Raw genomic sequence first — 25,449 nt, forward strand, 5'->3', positions numbered from 1 at the left:
CAAAATCTTCTGGTCCAGAAAGCCCTAACCTCATACAAATTCGATCCAATTCTCCTTCGACTCCTTCAATACGGAAGCTGGAACGATCGTATAACTCCATGGAACGAGTGTAGAGCGAACCAGAAGAGTCATCGAACGAAGATGAAGACGGTCCAGCGTCGTAATCGAAGTACTTGATAGCATTACGGCGTTCGAGTTTTGGTTTTCTTCGAAGCTTCTTAGTATCCATGGCGTTGGTTAAGTTGCTATAAACGAAAATCAGATGCGTGGAGAAATAAACGTTGATCCATGTATGGGTTTGTAGAATGATATAGAAAGAGATAATTGAAGGAAGTTAGAGGGAGAATGGTGTTGAATGTTTCTAATATGGGTATTTCAGCAGTGAGAAACGAAAAGATTGAGATAGTAAACGGGGTGAGCAAGGTGGTGAATAAAGAAAGGGAAGTAAGAGTGGTAAACGAAGTTGAACAGGGATGAAAAAACGCGGTGACATTGCCACATGGACGACCAAACCAACGCATTGCTCTGATAGCTCCGGTGGATTTTATTTTTATTTTTTATATGCGAAAAATAGATTCAAATAAAACAAAAACGTGGACAAATATTTAACCCATAAAAAATTAAAAAGCTAAACCGAAAAGAAGAGGATAAAAACAAAATTAAGGATAAATTTATATTAAATCCTGCGATGAGAACTAGTCATAGAATGCCTATAAAAATAATTATAGAACATATATGAGGTATTATAAACATTTGTGTACTCTAATATTTATCAAAACTCCTATTTTTATCTCTTCTCTTCCTTGTATCGCACCAAATAGTACAACTCTTTTAATTATAACATTGATTAATCTTATCACTATTATTGCTTTAAGATACTCTTATTCAGAAACAACATTTTAAGTTATGAGATGAATTTTAATAAGAATTTTAATTTGCTCCAAAAATATTATATTATTAAGTTTATTATTTATCATTGTTTCACTATAAAGTTAAATAATACAGATATATAGAAAAGTGTTCACATGTTGTTCCTCTTTAGGAAACAAATATGTTATTCACGTCTGGAAAATAAAATCAACCTTAAAATTAATGTATTTTTCGTTAGTAAAATTAATATTCTCATTTGAATTTGAATAAAATTTAAAAATATTAATTAGTATCATAATACTCATATCTCAATGGTTGACATTGTGATATCGGATGTCTCTATAATTCTAATTAGTATCATAAATTTTTCTTTATCGACCTCACATGGCTACCACAAATTAATTGTGTCTATATTGCCATTAGGTGTCCAAACTTTGACTTAAAAAGTAGGTTTTACAAGTAATTGGTATCTCATTTACTTGTTTAATTTATTTTCTTAATTGTATCATTTAAAGTAATGACGTCCTTTGAAAATGTGGTCAATATAAATACAAGGTTGAGTTACAAGGATGCAAAAATCATCTCCACAAGTGTTTGGTTTACTTTAAGGGTGATAATCCTTAGAAAGTTGTTGATTTTCACACTTAGTTGTCATCAATTTGAAAATTGAGTAGTCATTGATATTTGAACTCTCTTGATAAAAATTATTATAGATTTTATTTTTCTTCAAATGAAGATCTTAGAAGCATTTGATCTCATTGACTTTAGTATTTAAAGTCATATATTTTATATGTATTTCATTGATTCCATATTTTTAACGTAACAAAAATAACAAACTCACGCTCAAGGTTGAGTTAGGATTCTAAGACTTTTAAAATCAACATCTTTCAAAACATAACAATAATTGAAAGTAATGTTTTTTTTTTCTTTCAATAAAATCAATTGTAACATATCAACACACACCATATTATATAATCAATTTAACATTTTTTGGATTACAATAATTACATTTCGATAAAAAACATTTATTAGACATCTTAATCAATTAACCTATTTATACTAATCGAGTGTAGTTTTGTGATCAACTTATTTGATTATTTGATTGATCTAAATCACTTATAATTTTAAATTTAATTACCATGTCTGAACACTTACCTTGATCAACTAGAAACAAACAACAAAAATATACAAAGACTAAATCTAAAAAGAGCCTAAATACATATATGGATCATGTATTTAAGCATATTCAATATTTTCACTCAAGAACCCAGTTACCCAAACACTCCATCTCACCATACTAAGAGATTGACTTACGACTTTCAAGAGAAAGGTTGGTGTGCATGACTTGTTGATCCTTGTTGCAACTCAAATATCATAACATATTAGATTAGAAATGAAGAGGTTTTATTTTTTTTCATGACAATTTATTTCAACAATATTATTTTCGTAGCATGATCAGTTTTTGTATATTACAATCACCAACTTAAACTTTAGTGGTATTTTATGGAATAGGAATGTGAGACTTTGGAATATTGTGCGATCATAATTCCTCCAATATTTGTAATGAAAATTGTTTTTTTATAGATAGCTTTTAAATATATTTAAATATAAATATAAATAAATCTTTTTAAATATACTTAAACACATTATTCTCAACACTATTCGTTGACTAAATATATTTACTTAATCAGAATCCATCTTCACCTTCTTTATATCTTTGTTATTTTTATCTATGCCTTCAGGTGAGCAAATTTCATGTAACACAAGAACGTATTTGAAGTAATCCATTAAAATATAGTATGTAGTTGTTGTTAATCTACATTTTCATATAACATTTGAACACATTTTATGTAACACATACAAATATAGTGATAAGTTGTTGGTTATATACCAAGATGCATTTTTTTTCTCATCTTTGTTTATTATTTTTCTTCTTCATACATATGAGTTTGAATGTTGACTCGTAGTACTACTGATAATATTTTGTATGTTTTTATATTAAACCAAAATGCATTTTGTTTTTTTTCTTATTTGTTTATTCTTTATCTTCTTCACACATATGAGTATGAATATTGGCTCGTCATGATATTTGGTATGTTTTTATATTTACAAAAATATACTAGATTTATTGTATGTATGTTTTTATATTTACAAAAATATACTACATTTATTGTATGTAGAGAAAATCAATCTTTTACGAAGAAATATAATTTTTTAAATTTTTATTCATGGTTTCTATATAAAGCTAAATAGTGATTTTAAAACATATAAAAAATCCCTACAATAAAAAATAAAATTTAAATATATTATAAATTATATATTATAATAATATTTTATTTTGAATCTTAAATATATTTAAATCTAAATAAATTTAGTCATATTATTATCAACAACAATCAGACCATATCACATCATAAAAGGGAGCTTCATTATTAATAGTTAGTTTTAACAATAGTTGGTTTTAACAATATTATCACTGTTTCCAAATATTTTTGTACATATTGCAACCTTAACTTATAATTTAGTGATATCTTATAGAAACACGACACTTTAGAATATATTGCACTCAAGTTTCCCCACATTAATAGATTCATAACTTTTACGTCTCAACGAAATTGATTCATAACTTTTTTTGCATTCTTGAGGCTCAATGACTAATTGGATAAATTGTATGTAGTATTGTATTACTTAATATCACATGACATATTGGTTTTAGAAATATCATTATATAATTAAACTTTCAAACTACATGAAATCTATACTTTGACCTATATGCAATACACCATCTATAAACTCTCTTAATTGTTTGTGTGTGAATCCCTTACAACAATAGTACAATTCTACAAATACAAATGTAGAGATAGTTAAATTTAGAGAGAAATTGTATCTCTTTAAATATAATAAACTTTATTGTTGATGCACTTAGAGCCGTCAAAATGGGACAGTTCGAACGAGTCAATATAAAAAACTCCAATAAAATATAAGGTTTTGGTTCTAAAAATTAAAACTTGTATTTTAAACCCCACCTTAAATAGTATGTACGTTCATGGCAAACTAGTCCGATCAGGTTTAGGGCTACCCACACATTCGCATGACATGAAAAAATATTGTATAAACATAATTTTTTAAATGTTAAGAACTTTAATATTATATTTAAAATAATGTTTATAATATTTTAAAAAAAATGTTACAATGTATAAAAAAGTTAAATAATTTTTTATATGAAAATTACAATACTTAATTTTATCAAATATAAATAAAAATTTAAAAATTGTTAAATGACAGGTTATCGCGAAAGTAAAAAATCTACGGAACTCAAATAGTATTTATAAGACTGTTTTTAAAAAAGAGATTCTTTTAGCTTAGTCCGATAAAACAAGTAGCTCGTTAAATAGTCGCTTATTTCGTTTTGAGAGCTCTAACTACACTGTATATTTGTCCATTGTATTTCAACAATATCAATTATACAATACAAGATAATTAAATTTTTATTAAATCACACAAAATCCAAACTATAATTATTAACATTTAAAAATATTAATCTCAACATTGGTTGTTTATATTTCAACTAACTTATGGAGATAATGAAATAAAGGACACAAAATATAAGTTGGTGGAGAATATGGAGTGCTTGTCCACCATACCCATCTCTTTGCCCTATTGCCTATTCATTAATTAGACAATTAGAATGCATGATAGTTGAATTTGGTTTCTTGTTATTTTTTCTTCCTACGTGATAAAAAAAAGAGGAGCGCGAGAAATTTTGCTAGCATACTTCTCACCCCAACCGTCCATCCGTGGTCAAGAAATATCACAACCGTACACCCAATTTTACGGTTTCAGGAAAAGTGGATCACAATGTAACAAACAAACAAATGGTTTTTTCAACAACCCGAAGGTTCATAGAAATTCAGGGTTAGAATTTTAGAGGCGCAGCTAAGAAAAAATCGGAATAATAATAAGATAGAGATAATAATAATAAAAAAACACGCTCACACACATTACACATATATTATTTCGACAAAATAAAAATAAAAATATAATAATATTTGTATGCATATTAGAGAAGAGGGTGTTTGTTCTTCATACGTTTCATTCTGAGTCTGAAGTATCCCAACCCAAACTAACAGAAAATTGTACTACCTTCTCGCTCGCGTTGTTACCATACACCCCCCCACCCACATCGCACTCTCCAAAACAAAAACAAAACCCTATTTTTCTAATTTTCACTCTCCACACTCTCTTTCTCTCTTCTTCTTTATATCTCCAAAAAAAAAAAAACTAACCTCATTCACCGCACTCTCCATAATTCATTTACACTTCGCTTCTTCATCTTCTTTTCTCGCTTTCTGAAACGCATTCTTTCTCACGTTTGACGGTTATCGAAACGGTTGCGTTTCTCAATCCTTTTCAATCAATCACTTTTAAAACTCTAGGGTTATTATTTTTCTCCCCTTTTCTTTTTTAATTCTCTTTCGCTTTCCAATTCCCCAAAATTCACTCTCTCTCTGGAACCCTAGGTTTTTTTGGAGACTAGTTTTTTTTATTACACGTGCGCATACTTCTAGGGTTTCTGTTTTCGAGACGTATTTTTCGCCCTTTTTAGGGCGATATCATCCTTCGTTAATTTGGTTGCTTAATTCTTGAATGGTTTTGCGAATCGATTGTTGTTAAGAGTTTCGCCATTGATTCTGTACTCGTGCTATTTTTAGTGCGGGGATCGATTTTCTTTTCAATACTTTTTTGAAAAGAGATTATGCTTCTTTGAGTTTGCAAGGTTTTGTTTGAATCCATCTTTGTGATTGAAGATGGAAGCGTAGAGAGGGTTTTCCTTTACGGCATTGTCTTGTGTTTCAAGTTTGTGGTTTGTTAAGGGGACAATTTTAGTTCAGCATTGTTCGGGTCGTTGCGACCTTGAATCTTTGATTAGTTTTAGAGTAACCGGTTTTAATTTGGAACAGTTTGGTGTTTAGGTTTTCCTGAAAAGTGGATAATGAAGGGGTGATAATTTGAATCAGCAGTTTAGTATTGAGAGTATAACAGTGTTGTTCTAGGGGTGGGGTTGGTGAAGGTGTTTTTTTGTTCGTTAACTCTGATCATGTTCAGTGTTCATTATGGAAAAAAGTGAACCTGCTTTAGTTCCACAATGGTTGAGAAGTGCTGGAAGTGTTGCTGGTGGGGCTAGTAATTCAACTCACCATTTTGCATCTTCATCTACTCACACTGGTAACGGTAATTTCTGATATCCTGTTTTTTTAAAAATGTATTTCGAATGCTTTTATTTGAATCAACTCTGAATATTTTGTACTTTGTTTTATATAATAGAATTAGAATCAGAATTAGAATCTTATTTGTTATGTTGTGCATTCATATGTCTAAGAAATGTAGATTATTGGAATCTGTTTATAAGTTTATATGATTGAACTATCTCCATGAGAAAGGGTAAAATATCATATATTAATAGGTTTTATTTAACATTGTTGTGTAGATGCTCCTAATGTAACCCATAACACAAGGAGTAGATCTTCTAAGACATCTGGTGATTTTGATAGTCCTCGTTCCGTGTTTCTTGAACGGACATTTTCGTCAAATTCTCGGAGGGGTTCTATCAATGGCTCTGCAAAACATGCCTATAGTAGTTTCAACAGAAATCATCGTGATAAGGACCGTGATAGAGATAAAGATAGATCCAATTTTGTAGACCATTGGGATCGTAATTGTTCTGAACCATTAGCTGACCTCTTCTCTGGAAGGATAGAGAGGGATACTTTGCGGCGTTCTCATTCATTGGTATCCAGGAAGCAGAGTGATCTTGTGACTCACAGAGGGGCAGTAGATACAAGATCCGGTGGGAACTGCAACCAGAGTAACGGCAATGATGTACTTTCTGGGGGTAGTATTAGTAGCAGCCTTCACAAATCTGTTTTTGATAAGGATTTTCCATCTCTTGGAGGAGATGAAAGGCTGGGGACAACTGAAATAGGCAGAGTCTCGTCTCCTGGTTTGGGTGCTAGTGCTAGTCAATCTCTACCAGTTGGCAGTTCACCTTTGATTGGCGGGGAGGGATGGACTTCTGCACTAGCAGAAGTACCTTCTATAATTGGAAGCAGTAGTACCGGGTCTCTAACAGCACAACAAACTGTTACTCCAACCTCTGGGTCTGTACTTTCAAGTACATCAGCTGGTCTCAACATGGCTGAAGCTTTAGTGCAGACTCCATCTCGAGTTCAGACAACTCCTCAGGTAATCGTGCTAGCTGTCTGTCACTTTCTCCATCATTCTTATATAAATGTAATGATTTTATTTATTTTCATGACCAACTTATAATGTGTTTATATTAATTTAGGTTTCGGTCAACACCCAGAGGCTTGAGGAACTTGCTATTAAGCAGTCAAGACAGTTGATTCCAGTAACACCATCAATGCCTAAGGCTTTGGTGAGTAAATTGCGTTTGAAATATTGTTTAATAGGTTTGAATTGCGTAATTGGTCTGTTTTAGATTTTACCAGGGCAAAAGATTTCGTAATTTTATTTTGCACTTGTGTTTGATCCATTCCTCTTTCTTGTTATGGAGTGTTATTTAGTGGTAAACAATTGAGTTGAAGTCGGAAATTTGGACAAGTACCGAAATTTTAAAATTGGTGCTTTACTGAGGGTTGGTTTCTTGAGAGGACATTAGACTTAGAATGAGCAAAATGTCGAAGAAACTAATAACATGAAGTTTGGTCAGTGTTTATTTTTTCACTATGTGCATAATGCATGTGAGAAATGCAAAATAACCTGTCTACATGATGATTCAAAAGTTTGTCTCTTTTATTTGATTGCTTCTTTTTGCTCAAACTACTGACTAGTAACCTGTCTACATGATGATTCAAAAGTTTGTCTCTTTTATTTGATTGCTTCTTTTTGCTTAAACTACTGACTAGAGTGGTCTATATAGAAGCTGCAAGTTGTTTATTTTATTACCCTCTCTTAGCTGTCTCTCTATCAATGCCTCACAATTGGCATTTTTGCATCCCTCTTTTTTCTTTCTTAGGCATGGTTTTGTAGCCTGAATTTCAATCATGAGGCTGAACACTTGGATAGTCAAATGGCTTCTTGTTTTAGCATTCTTGCATGTATAATGTGTACTAAATCGGTTTATGAACGCGCAGTTCACCAAACAGAAAACAGCACTTGCATGTTTTATTGTGGTTTCTATCCTGTCTTTCAGACACTATAATCATTTAAAACTGATTTTGCATGCTCACTCTGGTTTCTGCACCACTGTTGGCAATTATGATGGTTGTGTATATCTTTCCTATATTAGCGATGGATTGTGTAATATGATACTTTACTTTTGTTCTTAGTCTGTCAACGACATTGAAGTGTTTTTCTGGTTTTCTTCGTATGTTAGAATTACTCCAAGTTGATATATTTATAGCATCTTGCTTGTTTTTGTCTTCTGTTTCATTGATGGTTGATTTTTATTGTATCCTTGGTGATTTTGTGATATTTTTTCTCAGGTTAATAATTCTTCTGACAAATCAAAGCCAAAGACAACACTCAGAAATGCTGAGATGAATATGGCTGCCAAGAGTGTGCCGCAACAACCCTCTGCTATGCATATTGTTCATCATTCTGTCCGCAATGGAAATGCCAAAGGTGATGCTCCAAAGACATCTGGAAAGTTTACTGATCTTAAATCTGTGGTTTGGGAAAACGGTGTTTCTCCTACGGCGAAGGAAGCTTCAACTCCAACAAGTTATTCTAATAGCAGACCTGGAAATCATGTGGCTGTTGCTTCAGCTGTTGCTTCTGCACCTTTGAGGAATCCCAATAATGTTAAAACCACTGCAGAGCGTAAGCCAGCTTCTTTGGATCTGAAAGTAGGTTCTACTACGGATAAGAAACATTCTTCTTCTCAAGCACAGAGCCGGCATGATTTCTTCAATCTCATCAAGAAGAAAACTCAGATGAACTCCTCAGTTCTTCCAGATTCTAGCCCCGTGGTTTCACCTGCCACGACAGACAAATCTGGTGAAGTGAATATGGAGACAGTTGAACCACCGGCAAGCCCTCAAGATCTTGGAAATCGTGCTGAAGTGACTAGGAATGGTAATGCCCATGTGGAGATTCACAGACTTCCCGAGATTGATGTGAGGAAATATTCATCTCCTGACGAAGAAGAAGCTGCATTTCTTCGTTCTCTTGGCTGGGAGGAGGAGGATTCTGGTGAGGAGGATGAAGGCCTCACAGAAGAGGAGATCAATGCATTCTATCAGGAGGTTAGCATCTACATTTATTTATATAGTTTTCTATTAATTGAGGTCATTATGAATAATGAATCGGAATTTGCTTAAAATCTTTATGCATTTATCTAAGGATTAAGATTAGGTGTTGTTCCTTGTATGTTGTTTGCAATTCCACAAATTATTACACGTCTAGTGGGTAAATTTTTTAGTTAAATTTAAACTTAAAATGATTCTTTTTATATTTGTGGATAAACAGTCCATATGCTAATTTGTGATTGAGCAGCAGTAAAAACACAAGTAAAACTTCACCCAAGCTTTGCCATTTATCCAATATAATCAAATTTGATTTTGAAGGTAAAAAAGGTTTCATTGAAAGAAATGGGTTCAAAACTACCCTTTCTGTCGATCAAGGCTCAATTGATTTGTTATAATAATAATAATAATAATACCAAATTAGATGCTTGGCATTTTGCAACAATTTGCTCTGATTGACTTTGATCTGGGTAAATTTATCAATTTATGTTGGTCAAAAGTATAACTTTATTCTTTGTTTTGTGTTTTTGCAGTGCTTGAAACTGGGCACCACCACATTAAAGCTATGCCCAGGCATGCAGCCAAAGTTGTCCAAATTTTTTGAATCTTATGCCACTAACTTGAATGGAGCTTCTGCTGGATCGAGTTCTTCTGACTCCGGATCTGAAGCTTGATGTTCGGTTGTATCATGGATAGATCCAAGTTGAACATTTTTTTTATGGCAGATGGCTAGTATCATTCTTCTCTTTTGTTTTTAAAGAAGGCTGGTGATTTGGGAAGGAAAAAAGAGGGTGGGTTTTGTTTGGAACCATGCATTTGCAAATATTGCAATAAGTTACAGGTGCCTCAAACCTGCCTGCTTTACAGGTGTTTTTTTTTGTTCTGAGGCTGGGTAAAAGCAATAGGTTGGTTGGGTAGGGATAGTAGCGTAGGGGTTATTTTGCCTGCAGGAAGGCGGGCAATTGCATCTTTTGGGGTATTTTCATACATTTTTCTTTCAAGAGGGTTTGATTCTAAATGATAAAGTTTATGGCGTTTTTTTGGTAAATTTACAAACAAAAAAAAAGGAAATTAAAAGTTTACTTATGAGTAAAAGTTTACTTATAAAGTTTATGACGTTATTTTGGTAAATTTTAGTGTTGATACATTTTGTTTGCTGTCATCGGTTCACCTTATGATTGCCCTTTCCGGAGCACTGTAAAACTTTATTTAACTGAAAATGTCGTGCAAATTATAAGTATAAAATCTCTTCTCTGTCACTTCCTTTTTGTCATTTTAAAATTAGGCTATCCCCTTAATGTTTGAGCAATTAGATAGAAATCCTACTTGACACAATATTTGGTCCGTTTCAACTATGTGACTCGAGGATAGCTCTCTTCTGTACATAAACACAATTTGTTATTCGCTGTTTAGTGCTCACAATCACAATGAAGACAACTTAGGTTTTAAGCTAGGTGATTTGTTCAGTTCTTTAGAAAAGAAATGCTTATTAATCATGCCAGCTTTTCGGTCATGAATAAATAATGCTATCCACACTATAGGCCCCCCTCCTAGCGTAGGTCTATGTGCATGTAATAATTCTTTGTACCATTAGTTAGTTAGTCGTTTGGTCACATATGAACTGTCTACGTTCAACAGGTGGGGCCTCATTATGGCAGTCCACTAAGCTCAGAGTTGTAAGAATCGTATGAGAAGGCGAGATAAACCTAGTTCATTGTACACTATCCCCAAAATGAAAACAACGTGATTCTCTTGGTTTCTCGCTATCGATTTTTTTTATTACAGAAATGGTTCATCACAGTTCAATAGATTCGTTGAATGGATTTTTGCATAAATCAAATATAAATCGTCTGAAGTATATAGCATTCAATGCTTAATTACTGGTTATCTTAAAATAGAAAGAAAAATCTGGTCATGAAATATTTTAAAGAAAGTATACGTATAAAGCTTAACATATAAATAAATTGTAATGTAAAATGCAAAATATTGATTTTTCATTTCATAAAAACAAATTGATATCTCAAAATCACGAATGCAGCGTGAGGTGCGGTTTAGATAGAAAAATTTATTCAATCCAAATATTAAAATGTGAGGTGCGGTTTGGATAGAAAAGTTTATTCATTTCAAATATTAAAATATTTGCAGTTAGGTTTGATTTAGATAACAACTTCGAAAACTCAGTCTAATTCAAATTAATGTACTTTAAATTTGATCAACTTTCGATTGATCTAAATTATAATTTATAATATATTATTTTGATAAAAATATTATAAAATTACATTAATATAAAAAATTTGAAGCAAAATATTATATATATAATATACTAAATATTAATATTACGGAATAATATAGATTGATTATATTTAAATTATATTAAATAGTAATAAAAATATATCAATTTAAACAAATAAATGTTATTAAAAATTAACTGAAACAAATAAATAATAGTTTAATACAATATCTCATACTAATAAAAAAAAATTAATTTTTATATGCGACGATTTTAAAAAATAAATCTAATATTCAATCAATTATGAGCGTTTTTACAAAAAAAATTCAAAACTATCGAATAATATTCGATGTTGTGTTGTTTTCAATTCTTTTGGATTGATTTGCAGTTTTTTTTTATTGGTTTAGATGTAAATACTCCTAAATGTGCACTATACACAACAACAATGTGATAATTCTCGGATGAATCATGGATACTCCCGTTTAGTTACAGATCTATAAATTTTGATTAGTCTGAATAATGTTATATATCATAAATATTTGTATAAAAAAAATTAGATTATTTAAAGTTAGTAAAATATAAAGTGAGAAAATCAATCATTGTTATTCTAACAAATTCATGATTGATTATTTTTACCTATAATATCTATCTTTGATTTGTTATTGATTAATTGAAATTATTCATTTTAGTCTCTAAAGTGAATTAATCACTTTAGAAATATTGGATCCATAAAAAGTACACTTATATAAAATATTAAAAACACATTTAAATCTAAAAATATATATTTCTCTTTATATACGATAACACATCAATTAATAATTTATCTCTCACAAGGTTGTATATTACATTCTTTACCTAGAAAATTATTCAATATTTTTTTAATGTGGACAGTAGTTAAAATATAATAGGAGATAATTAAAATTAATTTATGACAAAAACAAAAGTAAGCAACTTAGTCGGAGCAGCTGCCCCCAAATAACTACATATCCGTATGCTAATGTCATATTTTTGGTCAAATTAGGAAATCACTAAGAGGATGTTATGGCATATGGTGAACCATTTATGAGACCCATTCAGCGTAAATCAGTAAAGACTAGAAAAATTGTTAACATATTCTTTTGAGCAGCCTCCACTGTAATATAACGTATTCATTCAGTTAAAACTTATTCACGTTATATAATATTAAAGGATATTCTCACCAACACACATTTCTTAACACATTTTGCTTTACATGACTCTCATTAATTTTGATTATCTCATACTCGATTTCAACTTAGTTATTAATGACCCTTTTGCTCTATAGATGAAATTCATATAAATTTTAACTTTTTGAAAAAAATTGGGAGAAGAGGCCATTATTATTAATAATGATGAAACCGTTTTACAATTATCCCATATTAGATTCAAACTTAAAAAAATCAAACTCTTTTTAGTAAATTGACATTTACACATATAAATTTTAACTAATAGAAAGAAATTTAATGAAAAGTATATTGGCAACATTTTATATTGTAAATTTAGAAACATGTAATTATGAAATGTATATTTGAATTTAATTAATAAATTTAATTTTTATGTATTAATAATGTAAAAAGTTTTACACAATTAGTATATCATAATCAATTATATACATTACTTTAAAAATAATTATGACAATATTATTAATAATTTAAAGGTTATAATTGATTCACAATATAAATTAGTTTTTTAATTTATATGCACTCATAATTTAAACAAATTTTATACAAATATTCAATTATATGTCATAATTTAGGTATATGTTAAAATACTAATTTCTAAAGCGATCAATTTCAACACATTAATAGTATAGAACTCTTTTAGGTATGTATCTAATCAAATTATAAAATAATAACACTTTATTATATTATTTATTTATAAAATATCTCTACAAATATTTAAAATCGAGTTATGATTGAATGTAATGAAAAAAATAATATTATCAATGTATATGTATTATCGAGTTACGAAAGTTCCACTCTTAACATATAAAAGTTAATCTCTTATATATATATATCATCAAAATATACAATGAAAACAATTATTAAATAATATGATAATTAGATATGGAACATAAAGTTCGTTTATGGTTAGGGTGAGAGATTTATATAGTAAAATGATAAAAAGTTCAAAAAACAATACTTATATTCACAAAAATATATACACTAGTTAAATTTCGAATATTTTCATACATCTATATGACATTTTTACACTGTAAGCAGTTAAAGGTTATTTGAAATTGTTAGATAATGTTATTATATATTAGTAGTAAGGGTATTTTAGACATTTTTATTCTTTTATATATATACTCATTGTAACCTATTAACTAAAGTTTGGTTCATTCTATATTATGAAACCCTAGAGTGGTTGTCTCTCTTTTTTCTCTTTTCATTGTTAACATAGTATCAAAGAGCTTTGGTTGATTTTGGGATCTACCGTAGAGAAGAGAGAGAATGTTTTGATAGGAAAGACAACCACCAAAAGAAAAAAGAGAAGAGTAACTCTGTTCCCGATTTTGTTAAATCAGTCTCACAAAAACATCGATTGCATTCGTTAACCGTTGGATCGGGCTGATTTTTGGACAGCAGGTTCGCAACATTCAGGTCTTCATCTTCAACAGTCGGATCGGTGAAACGACATCTGTAGGGGGAGAAATCGGGCTCGCACAACACCAGATTATCCCTAATTTATTTTGTCTCAGTTATTGTGTTTTTCGTATTTTCCTGTCATTATTTGTTATGACTGGTGCTAATGATGATTCTCTTCAAGCACATTGGAAAACACATTGTCCGAAATTAGGGAGAGCACATGAGAAGAATTTTAGGGGACCATCGTCCAATGTTGTTGCTTCTGCTCCTTCTACCATTGGCTCTAGTTCTGGTTCTGTATACTCATCTGAGACTGCTTCCCAAATATCTGATATTGCAGAACAACTTAAAAAAAAAACTGCTTGTTTGTTATGATCAGTATTAAGGAGTTGATTTTGGTTTGGTTCACATGATTTCAATTGTTGTGATTCTTTGCTGATTTGGTTGGTAATTTAATTGTTCGTCTCTCCTATCTCTTTGGTTGCTTTCTTCTGTGTTGTCGCTCTCTCTTTTGCTTCTTCTGTTTGATTGCTTCTCTCTCTAGTGATCTGCTTTGTTGCTTCTCTCCATATTGATTGTTCTATTTGTTTGCTCTTCTCTCATGTGGTTCATCTATGTGGTTGCTTCTCTCTTAGTTTAGTTTGGTTTGGTGTAGTTTAGTTTGGTTTGGTTTGATATAATTTAGTTTTGTTTGGTTCTATTTGGTTTGGTTTGGTTTCGTGGTGCTACTTCTTTGGTTGTTCATATCTGCTGATTTTGATATTGGTTGATTTGAGCTTTAGTTTGAGGGGTTGTTTCAATATTAGGAAATTTTAGGGGAGATGTTAAGTAGTATGTTATTGGGCTTTTATATTATATATTAAGGGTTTGTTTTGATATGGTTGTTGCTCCTTTTTTTTTATCGCTCCTTTTTCGGTTTGATTTTTTGTTGGTTTGGTTCTTCTCTTGATTGTGACTATTTGATATGATTTCTTGTTGGTTTGGTTTCTCTCTTTATTGTGATTGTTTGGTATAGCTAATGATCCTCTCTTTGGCTTATGCTTCTTCTTTCGTTGTTTCTCTCTTTGTTGGTTCTTCTCTTTGATTGGTGCTTCTTCTTTGGTGACATCTCTCTTGTCCCCCCGACTGCCCAACCACCTTCTGCGATTGTTGATCGTCCTCGTTACCCCTCTCGTCAACTTTGTCTGAGCCCTCTTCCTATAAAGAGGTTGTTCTTGATACTCTTTGGCAGCAGACTATAACAGAAGAACTATATGTATTGCACAAAACCAATACTTGGGAATTATTACCTCTTCCTCTTGGAAAACGTGCTATTAGGTCTCGTTGGTTATACAAGATCAAAACTAAGTCTGATGGATCAGTTGAGCGTTACAAAGCACGTCTTGTTTCTAAGGGTTTCTCTCAACACTATTGTATGGATTATGAAGAAACTTTTGCTCTTTTAGCCAAGATGACCACTATTTGTACTCTTCTTCTTTACAGATTGCTAATTTGTTCACAAAGATGCATTCTATTTAACATTTTGTTTCTTAGTTGACAAACTCTCGATGCTCCATGTTAATGCATCGTGAGTTTGAGAGGAGATATTAGATAATGTTATTATATATTAGTAATAAGGGTATTTTAGACATTTTTGTTCTTTTATATATATACTCATTGTAACCCTATTAACTAAAGTTTGGTTCATTCTATGTTATGAAACCCTAGAGTGGTTGTCTATCTTCTTTCTCTTTTCATTGTTAACAGAAATAACTATTATATATGTCTTTCAATACTATAAAATTAATTAAAATATACTTTTACAAAATAATTGTGAAATATTATATGGATGATTTTACTTGTTTATTTTGAGAATTATTCTACATTTAAAAAGTTACAAATTACAAATATATTTGTAAATTATTTTTAAAATTTAAGCATGGTCACTTATTGAAATGTACATTCAATCAATAATAAAGAATTTATTATTTGTGAGGGGTTTAAATTTGTTTTTGTTATAATATAACAAAATAAGTGAATTCTTTTTAATAAAATATATTTTTAGTCCATATAAAATTATGAGTTTTCTAGTTTAGTCTCTATAATTTTTTTACTCACTGTTAGTCTCTATTTTAATTTTATAAGAACTTTTATTGAGACTAAACATATCATTATTTACGAACAAACAAAAAAAACTTTTTAAAATAGAGACTAAAAGAATTAAAAAAAATTGTGATTAAAAATTAAGAATTTTTTTTATAGGAACTAAAAGTAAAATTTTAAAATTTTATAGAGATTAAAATTTATTTTTATTTTATTAAATTATTAAATTTACATTTTCTTTTTAAGATTAAATAAGCTTTTTTTCTCTGTAAATATATAATATTTCATTTTTAATCTCTAAAATTTTTCTTTAAACAATGATTTTTCAAATATTTTTTATAACAATTTCGGTAGCTGCTTTTAAATAAATTCAGATGCATCATTCAAATTTTTGAATGATATTTTCCATGCATGTTTAAAAAATTATAAGAATCTCTCCTACAAAAATTTAGAACTTTTTACCAAAAGATAAATGAAATATGATTTTTTAAATGTCAAATACTTACAAAAATTATATTTAATCCATCCATCCTTAAAAATTTCTAAATTTTTATGGATGAGAGATTCTTATAATATTTTAAATATACGTGTAAAAAATCATTCAAAAATTCAAACAATACATATGAATTGATTTAAGTGCTGGAACCAAAATTTTGAACGTACATTATTTGAGAACCATTGTTTAAAGAAATTGAGATTAAAAAACAAAATACTCTAAAATATTTTAAACGACTCTGAATTTAAGTTACTTAAAAAATAATATAATTAGATAAGAATAGTTCTTATATGAAGGCAAAATACATGCGTCCCCATAACTTAATTTAATGTAACAAATTAATCATTTATGTTCTTTTTTTTCTTTTTTCGATTTGATCATTTATGTATTAAAGTCTCAATCATGTTATCATTTTTTACATAAACTTAGAAAATTCATCACCACCTTTATTAAACAAAACCCGAAAAAATCACATATTCATCAAATTTTATAACTCAAATCTTAAAATAAACTCATTTATCTCCAACATCAAATATATCAATTAAAGTACTCACACTTTAAGATTTGTCCTCAAATCACCGAGAGGATATCTTATTATTATTTATATCCTTCTCCAAATCAAATCTCTAAGTATATGAGTTACTTATTTGATGAATTTGATGTTGTTGTTAGAGATAGAAATATGAAACTATTTAAATATTTGAGTTATGAATTTAATCAAAATTATGATTTTATTAAAGTAATTTTTTGGATTTTGTTTGAAGATGATAAATTTTATGAGTTTTTGTAAAAAATAATAATATTGTTGATATTTTAAAACATAAAAAATCAAATCCTTATTTAAAATTAAGTTAATGATCATTTCGGAAAAGAAAAGAACACTAATAAATGACAAAATTGGTACCAAAAATCAAATTAAGAGACCACAAAAGATTTTCAACCTAATATGTAATATATTAATTTAATGGTGTTTTTTTTTTGGATTTGTATTTTTAATAGTAATAATATTACTAATAATATATAATATCGGCGCATAAAAACAAAATACTAAAAAGAAAATCGGGACAAACAATGAAAAATACTAGGACCAACAACTTACCAAATGTTTATTATTAGTTAAGTTTTTTTTTTTTTTTTTTAAGGAGGAATTGTTAGTTCGGTTAATACTTGAAAGTTTTGCATGAATAGTACCTTAATATCTGCATTATAAAGTACAGTCTAGGTAATATTACATTTTTTTTACATCTACTGTAGCGGCACATTTGTATCATAGTGCACGGGTCTTTAGAATTATGAATTATATTTACTTTTTATTCGAATAAGATGTCAATGGAGTTATTGAAATAATACATAATTTACTTTACTAGAGACCTCAAGTTGTTTAAAATTTCAATTAAAATACAAGTATTTTGGTGCTCTACTCAGTTGTAAACCAAACGTTTCTGTTTTGTGTGCTGTGAGTTCAAAATATTAAGAAAATGAAGAAGAAAACATGTGTAAAAACCACCACGCGACTGAAATTACATTGGATAGCAGAAATTGATTAATAATGTGAAACATGTAATATAAATCTACTCAGTGGCTCAAGGTTGTTAGGACAATTTACATTTACTGATTTACATGAAACCAGCTATATCTCACCACATTAAATAACGAAAATGGCACATGGGTAAGAAGTCATAAACTGGTATAATGTGAAGCTCCAAGTCATATCTTGGTTCACCTTATTCAGGATGAGAAGTCCAATAAATCAGTCCACTGCAGCAACAGAATTCGATTGTGCATACAAGTAATCAACAATAAGCTATCATCAAACAAGTAGGCAGTATAATGTTAAGTTGTTAACCATTTTCAAGATTGACATAAGTAGAAATATCAATAATTTTAAATTTCAATTTGCCAGGACATTAGGAGAAAGTATATTTGGTTGTTTTTGAAACTGTGTGGAAAAAAAATTATTAACTTTTACAGTCAGGACTTTGAGAAATCAGTAACCCCTATATTCATAATGATTTATAAGGCACTTTTGCATAAAAACTGAAGCAAAAAATAAGTTCTCATAGGTGATAAGCTTATATTCTTACCTGATTAAGACAAAAACACACTGCAAAACGCCTGCAACTCCAGTCCATACTGATGGGGCAGATTTGTCAAGTGAATCTTGGATCAGTAGACCCGCTGATCCAGCTAAAGAAACAAAGGACACAACATATGCGATGAAGAGCCACAGCTTCAGTCTGTTAACAAGAGTAAGAGGTTAAAACATATTCTCAAGACAACACAGACAAGAGAGCCTTGTGATTCTTAATGCTTAAGGCCTTCAGCTACGGGGAATAAAATCCTGGGATTATTGTTGTCGAGTTGAGTTGAAGCAAGGTGCAACTTTGAAGTTATGAACTTCGAAATAAAGGGCCGATCAATAACTTGTAAAGAAAATAGACTGGAAAAATTGTTGGTTAAAATAAAACCATCAAATTCATAACATGCAAATGCTGGACATTTAGAGTCAGCAAAATGAGATAACATATCAAATGAGATAAATTTTATAATGAGAGAGTGAAAAGGTTAAATTTTGACCACACAACCATACATGGATGGTCAAGATTAGAAGAAAAAGTCATATGACTTTTTTAAGTGATCATATGCCACTTAAATAACTCTTAATCATGACAATTCATGTATGGTCAAGATATAATCATCTCACCCTCTAATTGTAAAATTACTCTTATTCGATATGCTCCTTTTATATATATATATATATATAAACTAGTTAAACTTGTCCAAGTTAACTCTAATGGTGGGAAATAATACTCAAGCAACCGAAATTGCTTGTATAACTAAAAAGACAATTGACCAAATAGACCTATAAACTATAGGGTTGTCTATATTTCAACAAATTAAACCTATGAACTATAAGGTTGTCCATATTCAACCTTGCCAACTTCATCTTAACCTGGTCATAAATATTCTAAACCTCAATAAATTTAAACCTTTTGTTGGCCACCCAAATGGAACAACACCGTCGAGCAAGAGCAATTCAACCATCCTTACAGCCATCTAACACTCGTCCTAGTTATCTGGCTAGGGAGGACAAAGAACCAACACCTCTTAAGGTACCACTTCCACCTTAACGTCTTCCACTGTTACGATCCTCAATAGTTTGTTTCTCCAAAATTTGATTCTTTTGTAGCAGAGATGGTTTTCCAATAAAGCAAAATTAGCTTCCAATGATTCAACTCTATCCACCATCTTCAGATTGATGTGCGTGAAATCTTAAAGTATAGTGCAAGCTAAGACTGTTCGTCAATAGTGGCGTGAAAAAACCCTTTGAAACCATCAAAATACACCCATTTCTGGCAGGTTGGACCAACTGACGGAGCACTCAAAATAAGAATTGATGTAAGACTGTTACTTAAAACAGAAAGGAGAGCCTAAGCTCTTAAAAGATAAAACCATGGCCTAAGTTTCTTTGAGAAAGAACCTATGACTAACCTCCTTAGTGCTCACCCACCCACTACTCCTCCCTTCCCTATAATCACATGATCTGACCCAATTAACATGCCAACTCAGGAGTGTAATTCTCTACCCCCCACACTTTTTTTTGCTAGCAAATATAGGCCTTCTGAATTATGGACTTTCTAGGGCTCAGGTCCAATAACTAGTGCATGCTTTGTTCAACCCCTCTGCTTACATCATGTCCATAACCTAGTGCTCTGTCAACAAGTGTGGAGTTGATTACGACAAAACCTTTGTACTTGTTTCCAAGATGGCTACTGTGTGCATGATTTTGTCCACTGCAACATTCCAATACTGGCCATTAAATCAAATAGATACAGATATTAAAACACATTTCTCTGTTGTGAAACCATCACCTAATGCATTCCACAAACAAAAATGCTTCTATATAGCTAAATCAATGCACCGAAAGTATGGTTTTGATCCATACTATTTAACTTTTCATTCACACAAAACTAGTATGCTTTATTTTTTTACAAACAACTTTAAAGGCATTGTGGTAGTGATCTGGTATGATCACACGTTTATGTGGATGATATTGTGGTTAAAGTCTGAATGTTTAGCCATGTGTCTCTTTTCAATGGAGCAATTGTTGTATTTAACTTTCCAGTTCCACATGAAATAACTTGGTCGGCTCACTTGGTTAGTGGGGTTAGATGTGAATTGCCAACCTGAAGACATATTTATTTAACAACACAAGTATAATCAAGATATGATCAAGTTAGACATAGTTATAGAACAGCACAAGTATATTCCTTTGCTGACACCCCAAAAGAAAATATTGACAAAATGAAGGTGACCTTCTTGCCATTCCAACTTTATATTGCAAGCTAGTTGGTAATCCTATCTGCCTACGCATTGCTTGACTTAACATTCCTTTTGCTGTCCACATAGTTAGGTTGCAAGTTCATGCAATCCCTTCAGTGTTTTCCCCTCTTAGCAATGCATGGCATCAATCATTACCTCCTTGTCACCTCCAAGTGTGGCTTACTCTTCCCTGCTGGTTTTTATGTTCAGCTCAAAACATCAAATGATGCTGATTGGTTGGAGTTCTAGACACAGGGAAATCTACTAGTGGCTGCCATATGCTTTTTGCGTGATAGGCCCCACTAAGGCCACCCATGTGAGAATAACACTTGAGGGAGATTATGTAATGCTCTGACATAAATTATAGGTGGCATACGAGAATCGGCAATGAACATTCTAATAGAGAGAGGGATAACTGTATGAACTATGAAGGAAAGGATGGGCACCAAAAAGGCATCTGAAAATTAGGAATTGGTTTTTGTGGTTTAGGCTGCGTAGAGAAGTTGGTTCTCTTACAAAATTAGCTTTATCTTTTAATATTTTGTTATTGATTATCTTGCAAGGAGTCTAGCTCCCTTCCACTGCCATTTTAATACTCTCTCAGTTACAAACATTACCTTGTAAGGAGGATTCATTTTATATTAATAAATTTATCAATACATTTTTCTTGGTTTTCTTCTATTCTGATTTCTAGTTCCTATCATTGCAATGCTCCAAAATCATGGAAATGCACAAAACAATATTTGATCGCTAAACTATTCACTGAAGTAGTGTAACATTGTGCAGTGCCTACTGCATGCTGTGATAATTCGGTTGTGGTCGTCTTACTTTTTTCTCAAGCACAGCAAACTTCACCAATTCTGACAACAAAAGTGTCATAAAAATTGCAACGAGATCTACCATAAACGATGCATGTCAATTGTCACTCTATCAAGGGATCATGTAACCGCATACTTTTTACTCTATCTCATGACTTCTTTCACCAAATCATTGACATGTCAGTGCCACATTTTCCTAGTTAGCAAGATGATGCTTGTAGACTTCCTAGCATCAATTTGAGGGGAGATGTCAATGCTTGTAGTCTTACTGGCAGACTCATAAACATTGATCATCAGCTGACCGTTTAAAGCCAGCAAAATTGTGTGTGGCGGTTAAGCTAATTTACAGTGTAGTTGAATATAAGCATATTGAATATCAAACAGAAATTCTCCTGCAAGAGAACACAAAGTTCTGTCTACACTTTCTGAGTTCTCATATTTCGTGCTCAAAGACCAATATAGTTGTTCTTTAAACTTATTAACTTGCACACATTCAAACAGATTCCATACATATGATACAAGGACATCAACACTCTTTACAAAGCTATTCCAAATAACAAAAGGTGCTGTTCGTGGATGCAGATATATTGAACAATGCATTATTCGGAGAATTAACTTATTCCTGAGCTTCTAAGTATCATGACTCATGTGTGAAGTAAAGTAACCCAAAATAATCACTACTTACTTACTCCATGTCAAACCTAACGGAAACCTATGTCTTGTGAGGCATTGACATGCTCTGTAGCACCCACACTTCTAATTGAAGGCGTGTCACGATGTCCGACGCGTGTCAGTGACGGAATATGTCGGACACGACACCCATATGGATTGCATTTAATTAATTAATTTTCTCAAATTATTAACAGTGCCAATATCTAGTTCAATGTCTGTATCTATGCTTCACAGTTGACATGTGATGAATCGCCATATAGAAATTATTAACACATTTCCAAGTGAAACGATAGCACTATAATCAACAAGGAGCAAAATCATCTCTATAGTTAATTAGTGGTTAAGAGCTTCCAATGGATGAATTGAATTTTAAATTTGGTTAAAAGACGACTGAAAAAGCAAGTAATCAAGTACCTCCACTCTCCTTCGTCATAAGGAGAATAATCAATGTCTTCTTTTCTAACGCAATTGAACATCAAACCCGCAAGAGATGCAAAAATTCCTTCGAAAACAACAGTCAAAAGAATAATCGATTAATTGAAAACCCTAAAGTAAAAGATAGAAGAAAAAAGAGAGACATGTGAAACTTACCAGGGAGGTAGTGAAGGAAGGGAACGGTGGTTGAGCTGCATACGACGGCGTCGAGCCAGATCCACCAGCCGGCGCCAAAGACTGCGCCGGCGACGCCGGGGCCGAAAATTGCCCATAATTCAATTAAGTCCATATCTTCTTTTCTACGTCGCACCTAAACCCAAACAACACAAACGCAAGCAACTTCCGTGTGCCCTTCTGTTATTACCCTGATATTTTCTTTTTGTTTAATAAAAAAACTATGATTACTGAGATACTAATTTCTAAGTTACTTTTGAATTTTGATTACAACCTCGGCCCCTTTTTAACCGTCCCCAATTTTAACTATTGGTGTTTTCAAAATAGATTTTGCATTTGAATTGGATTTTACTTTAATTTTATTATTTTGAGATAAATTAATAGTATTAATAAATATATTGAAAAAGATAATTTTTTTTCTGAAGAGTGTTTATAGTTAAAGAAAGAGAAAGTAAATGATTCGTGAATGTGTATCGAAAATGTTATTCTTCATATTTTTATTGTAATTTTTAAGTAAGATTGAGGAGCAAATACACCAGACTATGATTACTGGCATTAAAATTATGTTAACACTTAGTAAACAATCATCATTTGTACGTTGAAAAAAGTAAAAAATAAATCGGGTTTTTAGGATATCTAAAAATAAAAGTATGACCCATAAAAAAGTAAAAAATCAGTAAACTAAACACTTGATAGAAAAAATTATGATTAATAAAAGAAGAAATAGAAATTCACTTAGTGAATGATTGCGAAGAAAAACTCTATAAATAATCAACTTGTGCGCACAATAACTACTTTCACAATAGATATGTGGCACCTTGAATTGCATATATGAAATTGAAGGGAGGGGGAATTAACATTTGAAGATATACTAAAAAAAAATTAAAAAAAAAAAAAGCAAAACATTTTGCTATAGCACCACTTTGATCTCTAAATTTCCACCACAAAGGCATGTCTATGAGTACCTTTTGTTGTCCATCAATGGCGGCCAATTAACTTGTATACTAAGCTGTTGGTGATGATGGAATAAATTGTAGAAGATTTTATCATTTAAAAATCATGAATTGTTGAGATAGTGTGTTTCTTAGTTAGATTTCCTACTAAGAAAGTGAAATCATAGATCATTATAATAGTCGATCTGATTGAAACAAAATTGTTGTAGAATGTAACAAAATTTTGGCATAACCAAATAACCCAAAGAGTATTGATAATAGATGTTGATAAGACAACTAAGAGTCTGATGACTCCAAGAATAAGTTACAACTATAGAAATCAAGTGAAGAGGGGAGATATCTATTTGACCACTTTAAATAGCTCCAAGCCAACTCCAAGGCTCTTTGCAAAATATGCCATAAAAAAACAAATGGTTAGAAGTTTCATGTGTCTAATGACAAAAGCATATTGAAACAGCGTGCATCCATGAATTTTAAGATTCTCATAAGTAGGCATATTGTTACGAAAAAAAATCTCAAAGCAACATAAAAGATTGAAAAAGTGATATTGGTCGACAAAATAAATTCGAACTACGATTCACAACTGCACACATCACAATGTTTGGTATTGTTCATCTTCCCACTTTGCAAGCAATTGTGGCCAAATAGTGTCAGCAACTCGTGTGTTATTGCGACATTTTTTCACCGCTTCCGACAGTACCTTTCTTAGTAGATCTTTTGCTATAGATTCTCACATGACCTTAATAATCGACTTTTGTTAACCAATTCATTTATAGCCTTTTTTTTTAATTTTCGAAAATAGCAATTGAAAATCATATTCAAAATAATTTAAATTTATATCACTGAATAAAAATAAGATAAAATAATCAAGATACACCGTCGCTCACTCATTAAACTTCCTCTTTTGAATTTTATTGTTACAACATTTCCAAATGGGACAAGGCCCGTCAAACATTGATTTAATTGTCCTTTACATAACTTTAGTTTGACTACTATCATAATTTTATTGTCTTTTTAAGTGTTTTTCATGTTAGTCCAAAAGAAGACTAAAAACACAACTTTGAATAGCTTAAAGACCTTAGCTTATGAAGTATTTGACTCTTAATTGATGTTTTATGACTTTAACGATACAGTTATATATGAGAAGCAGAAGGGTGATGCTTGAGTTGACCAAATAAGGTGCTTGAATTTAATAATTGGAAGGATGATTATCATCTTGTAGAGGTTCACATAGTCAATTCTATGTTCACTTAGAGAAAACCTAAATGAGATTAAAAGGCCACGTTTTTTAAAAAACTTATCAAGACTTTGTGTAATGTTGTTTGGAGACAACAAAACTATGAATGCTTCACAATTTTTTTTACCCATAATCCAATTCGATCCCCGCTCATTGTTGTTACATTGAAAGACAAACCTAATATGGCTCCAACCACATTTTCTTACATGCATCTGCTTGATTAATTTGTGTCAATGTTTTTCTATGGATAAAGGATACCTAAGTTTATGGAGAAGAGTTGCTTCAA

At 31.0% G+C, this 25,449-nt stretch overlaps 3 protein-coding genes across 4 annotated transcripts in view; 1 reads left to right on the forward strand and 2 right to left on the reverse strand.

Moving 5' to 3' along the window:
* LOC101490801 (mitogen-activated protein kinase kinase kinase 1-like) overlaps nucleotides 1-533 on the reverse strand; it is a 9,244-nt gene extending 8,711 nt beyond the window's left edge. The window contains exon 1 of the mRNA XM_073368981.1: nucleotides 2-533. Coding sequence (XP_073225082.1) covers nucleotides 2-229 — 228 coding nt within the window. The 5' untranslated portion in view covers nucleotides 230-533. The remainder of the gene's footprint in view (nucleotide 1) is intronic.
* A 4,412-nt stretch (nucleotides 534-4,945) lies between these two features.
* On the forward strand, nucleotides 4,946-10,268 carry LOC101490271 (uncharacterized). Of its 2 annotated transcripts, none has more exons than XM_004515612.4 (5): nucleotides 4,946-6,102; nucleotides 6,359-7,113; nucleotides 7,217-7,306; nucleotides 8,376-9,137; nucleotides 9,671-10,268. In XM_004515612.4, exons 1-5 carry the CDS (start codon nucleotides 5,985-5,987, stop codon nucleotides 9,809-9,811), a joined length of 1,866 nt encoding a protein of 621 aa, XP_004515669.1. In that variant the 5' UTR covers nucleotides 4,946-5,984; the 3' UTR covers nucleotides 9,812-10,268. The 2 variants fall into 2 exon arrangements, with proteins under 2 accessions (XP_004515669.1, XP_004515670.1); XM_004515613.4 differs by having other exon boundaries at nucleotides 4,946-6,096.
* Nucleotides 10,269-18,046: 7,778 nt separating this feature from the next.
* On the reverse strand, nucleotides 18,047-23,177 carry LOC101489938 (uncharacterized). The gene is made up of 4 exons (XM_004515611.4): nucleotides 22,956-23,177; nucleotides 22,779-22,866; nucleotides 18,636-18,788; nucleotides 18,047-18,309 (listed from the first exon to the last, which is right to left on the reverse strand). The coding sequence occupies exons 1-4, from the start codon at nucleotides 23,086-23,088 to the stop codon at nucleotides 18,276-18,278; spliced, it is 408 nt and encodes a 135-aa protein (XP_004515668.1). The 5' UTR covers nucleotides 23,089-23,177; the 3' UTR covers nucleotides 18,047-18,275.
* Nucleotides 23,178-25,449: the final 2,272 nt, after the last annotated feature.

This window comes from Cicer arietinum, chromosome 5 (genome assembly GCF_000331145.2).
Source record: "Cicer arietinum cultivar CDC Frontier isolate Library 1 chromosome 5, Cicar.CDCFrontier_v2.0, whole genome shotgun sequence".
NCBI classification, from domain to species: domain Eukaryota; kingdom Viridiplantae; phylum Streptophyta; class Magnoliopsida; order Fabales; family Fabaceae; genus Cicer; species Cicer arietinum.

Coding starts and splice junctions, on each gene's coding strand:
- LOC101490271 (XM_004515612.4), top strand. CDS start 5,985: ATGGAAAAAAGTGAACCTGCTTTAGTTCCACAATGGTTGAGAAGTGCT. Junction 7,114..7,216: donor GAGTTCAGACAACTCCTCAG/GTAATCGTGCTA, acceptor ATATTAATTTAG/GTTTCGGTCAACACCCAGAG. Junction 7,307..8,375: donor CATCAATGCCTAAGGCTTTG/GTGAGTAAATTG, acceptor ATTTTTTCTCAG/GTTAATAATTCTTCTGACAA.
- LOC101489938 (XM_004515611.4), bottom strand. CDS start 23,088: ATGGACTTAATTGAATTATGGGCAATTTTCGGCCCCGGCGTCGCCGGC. Junction 18,789..22,778: donor TATGACGAAGGAGAGTGGAG/GTACTTGATTAC, acceptor TCTTGTTAACAG/ACTGAAGCTGTGGCTCTTCA. Junction 18,310..18,635: donor TGTGTTTTTGTCTTAATCAG/GTAAGAATATAA, acceptor CTGTTGCTGCAG/TGGACTGATTTATTGGACTT.